The 3,149-nt window shown below is 27.0% G+C and overlaps 2 protein-coding genes across 2 annotated transcripts; both read right to left on the bottom strand.

The window, feature by feature from the left end:
* Positions 1-49: 49 nt before the first annotated feature.
* ENU1_001040 (hypothetical protein) lies at positions 50-1,333 on the bottom strand (the record flags this gene model as incomplete). Its single annotated transcript, XM_008856420.1, has 1 exon — positions 50-1,333. One exon carries the CDS (start codon positions 1,331-1,333, stop codon positions 50-52), a length of 1,284 nt encoding a protein of 427 aa, XP_008854642.1.
* Positions 1,334-1,681: 348 nt separating this feature from the next.
* Positions 1,682-2,713, bottom strand: ENU1_001050 (tumor suppressor candidate 4, putative; the record flags this gene model as incomplete). The annotated part of the gene is made up of 1 exon (XM_008856421.1): positions 1,682-2,713. One exon carries the CDS (start codon positions 2,711-2,713, stop codon positions 1,682-1,684), a length of 1,032 nt encoding a protein of 343 aa, XP_008854643.1.
* Positions 2,714-3,149: the final 436 nt, after the last annotated feature.

Below are 3,149 nucleotides of genomic sequence, written 5' to 3' on the forward strand. Positions count from 1 at the left end.
GATCTCGTGAAAAGTGTCTTAATAAAATAAGAATAAATTAAAAAATAATTTAATCAATAGAAGAGAATTTTGGTTTTTTTTCTTTATTGTGTTGTTCATCAGAATGAAATGAATTAATAGAGTCATCATCTTCAGTGATAATTTCTTCGTTTAACTTTTTTAATTCCGTTTGAATTCTTCCTTTTTCAAGAGTTCTTCTTTCAAATATATTTAATTCTCTTCGTAAGTCATTAATACTTTTACATGAAATAATTATACTTTGGTTCATACCTTGTTTAATCATTCTAGATATAATCATTTCTTCTGGAGTAAATTTTTGTTCAATTTCATGTGGAATTGTTAGGTATTTTTGAAGTATTTTATTAATTTCTTCAATTTGTTCAGTTCGTTTTTTTGCAAGTTCTTTCATTTTTGTTTGTTTTGGATGTTCCATTAATGGAAAACAAGTAATACTTTCAAGAAATGGAATACATGTTTCAATAATGTATGGTAAATATCTAGGTAAATTAGTTATTCCAATGTTTTCACTTCCACTCATCTTATGACTAATTTTTACTAATTGCTCAGTTATTTCTCTAATTCTTTGTTCAATTGTACTATTTTTTACTTGACATTTATTTGCTAATCGTTGTCTATCTATTCTAATATGGTAACTTTCACATACAATAGCATATATTCCTCCTACTACTGACATTACTTTTCTTCCCGCTTGACTTTCACTTTCTTCAATAAGTCCTTGACATATATTCATTATATCTATGATTTCTTCTTTTTCTTTTCTATTAACATTTCCTGGTGTTACTTCATTAACAATATAATAAATACAATAACTACTATCCATTGTTAAATCAACTTCTTTCATTTCTTCATCTTTCTCTTTAATTTCTCTTGCTATTTTAAGTATTTCTCTTGCTGGTGTTCTAACTGCTTTAGCAACTTCAATAAATGTTATTTGTCCTTTAGTATTTCCTATTTCTTTTTTTCCTGAATATTCTCTACTTAATAAATAAACTACTGCTGCAACAATAATTTCTCCTTTTCTTCCTCCATGAAGTAATCCCATTTCTTCAAGTCTTCTTAAATATCCTAAAACATCATTTTTATTAATTTCACTTTTAGTTCTTTCAATTACTTGTTCAACACATCTCTCTAACTTTTTTACTTTTCTTTCTTCTTTACTCATTATTTCTTGTTCTTGTCCATTAAACACTCTTCCCTCTGTACTAATAATGTCATTAACATATGTTTCTTGTTCATATAGTACTAATCCACAATTACTACAAATTCCTTCATTATCAATTATTCCTTGACATTCTGGACAATATTTACTCATATTTTCTTTTTATTCTTTTTTTTTTAAGTTTTTAAATTATATTAGTCTTTATGAAACTCCAACCTGAATCTTTATTTTATTAATCAATTCATTCTTCTGTTTTTCCTTCTTCTTTTTGTTCAATTCCATTATAATCTATCTCAAGATCTTCTAGCATAGTAACAATTAATGCAAGTTTCTTTTTCTTTTCTATCAATTCTTTTTTTAATCTATCTCTTTCTTTGATTAAGTCTTCTCCTTTTATTGTTTCTTCTTCCATATCAATATCTTTTTTTAAGTTCTTAATTTCTTTATCTGTTCTTCTTCTTTTATGGAAAAATTAAAAAGATAATTAAATTATTGTTAATTTTATTCATATTTTTGTAGTACCGTTTGTTCTTTCATTCCTTCAACCCATTCTTTACTTGTGCTTGTTGCTCTTACAATTTTATTTACCAACATAAATTTAAGTAATTTGTTCATGTCTAATTCACTTTCTTTCTTCATTTCTTTATATTCTTTCCATGTAACTTTACCTTCAATACCAACTACAAGTCGAAATATATCCATACGACTTCTTTTAATTATTGAATACTTTTTGCAATATTCAATACATGTTTGAAGCATTCTTTCATTTTCATATAATTCTAATATTTTCTTTGTACATTCATATCTTTTCTTATCTTCAATCTTAGGTATCATAACTACATATCCTCCATACACAAGTTGTTTTAATCCTTCTGATACTATTTCATAACATGAATGACTTGCTTCAATAATTTCTCTTCCTGTTCTTTCCCCGTTAATATATGGTAAAATTTCATTGATTCCAATATCCTCTTCTCCAGCTCCTAATTCATTGACTTTAACTGGAACTTCATCTATTCTTATTTCTTCTATTGGATTAGATGGATCAATTGCTAGTCTTACTCTCATTTGTATGTTATTTCCAAATTCAATGTTACAAAATCCATATGTATTTAAACAATTCCTTAAATGCTTAATAATTTCTCCTAACCCTTTGCGTTTCTCTTCCTTTATTATATAGTCTTCATTAATTTCTAATATCCTCAATTCTTTATTTATTTGTTTAATAATCGCCTCATAACAACTTATTGCTCCATCACTTGTTCCTTCATCAAATACAAAACATAAATTGAATAATAGTGCATTTCTCCCATATTTCCCATGCTTTATCATCGTGGGATATCCAACATAGGTTTTTCTTTCTGACGTAATTTTAACAAGTCGATTGCAAAATCCTTCTTTTGGAATAACAAAATCAGATATTGAACTAAATACCTCCCCCTCTATTGCTTTTTCTGGGTCTTGATACACTACCATTGGTCCATTTGTATTATCAAATAAACAAAAGAAAATACTTGACACTTTCGTTCCCATTCCTTGTATTTCTTCTTTTTTAGTTTCTTATTTTATTATCCGTCTTTTGTTTTCTTCTCTCTTTATTCTCTTTATTCTCTTTGTCTTCCTTGAAATTCTCTTGTCACTTCTCTTTGTGTTGTGTTCTTTTGAATATCCTTTATTTGTGTTACTGACTATTATTTTTCTTGTCAGTTTGTATTATGTCTTTACAGGTATTTCTTTTTCTTTATTATTTAGTGTGTTTTTTATATAACAAATAAAACACTATTTACAATGACCATTCTCCCAATGACTACCCAAAAGAGAGTGAGAGAGAGTTGGTTTAATAGCAACAGGGAATTAAACAATGGGATGACTCAATAACCCAACTCATCGAAAGAAATTCATGACACCTAGTAGATTAGAATTGAAGTAATGAATGGATAATAATGGATAAGAAGATGAAAGAGAAGAA

This window comes from Entamoeba nuttalli (assembly GCF_000257125.1).
Source record: "Entamoeba nuttalli P19 unplaced genomic scaffold asmbl_1889, whole genome shotgun sequence".
NCBI classification, from domain to species: Eukaryota; Evosea; order Mastigamoebida; family Endamoebidae; genus Entamoeba; species Entamoeba nuttalli.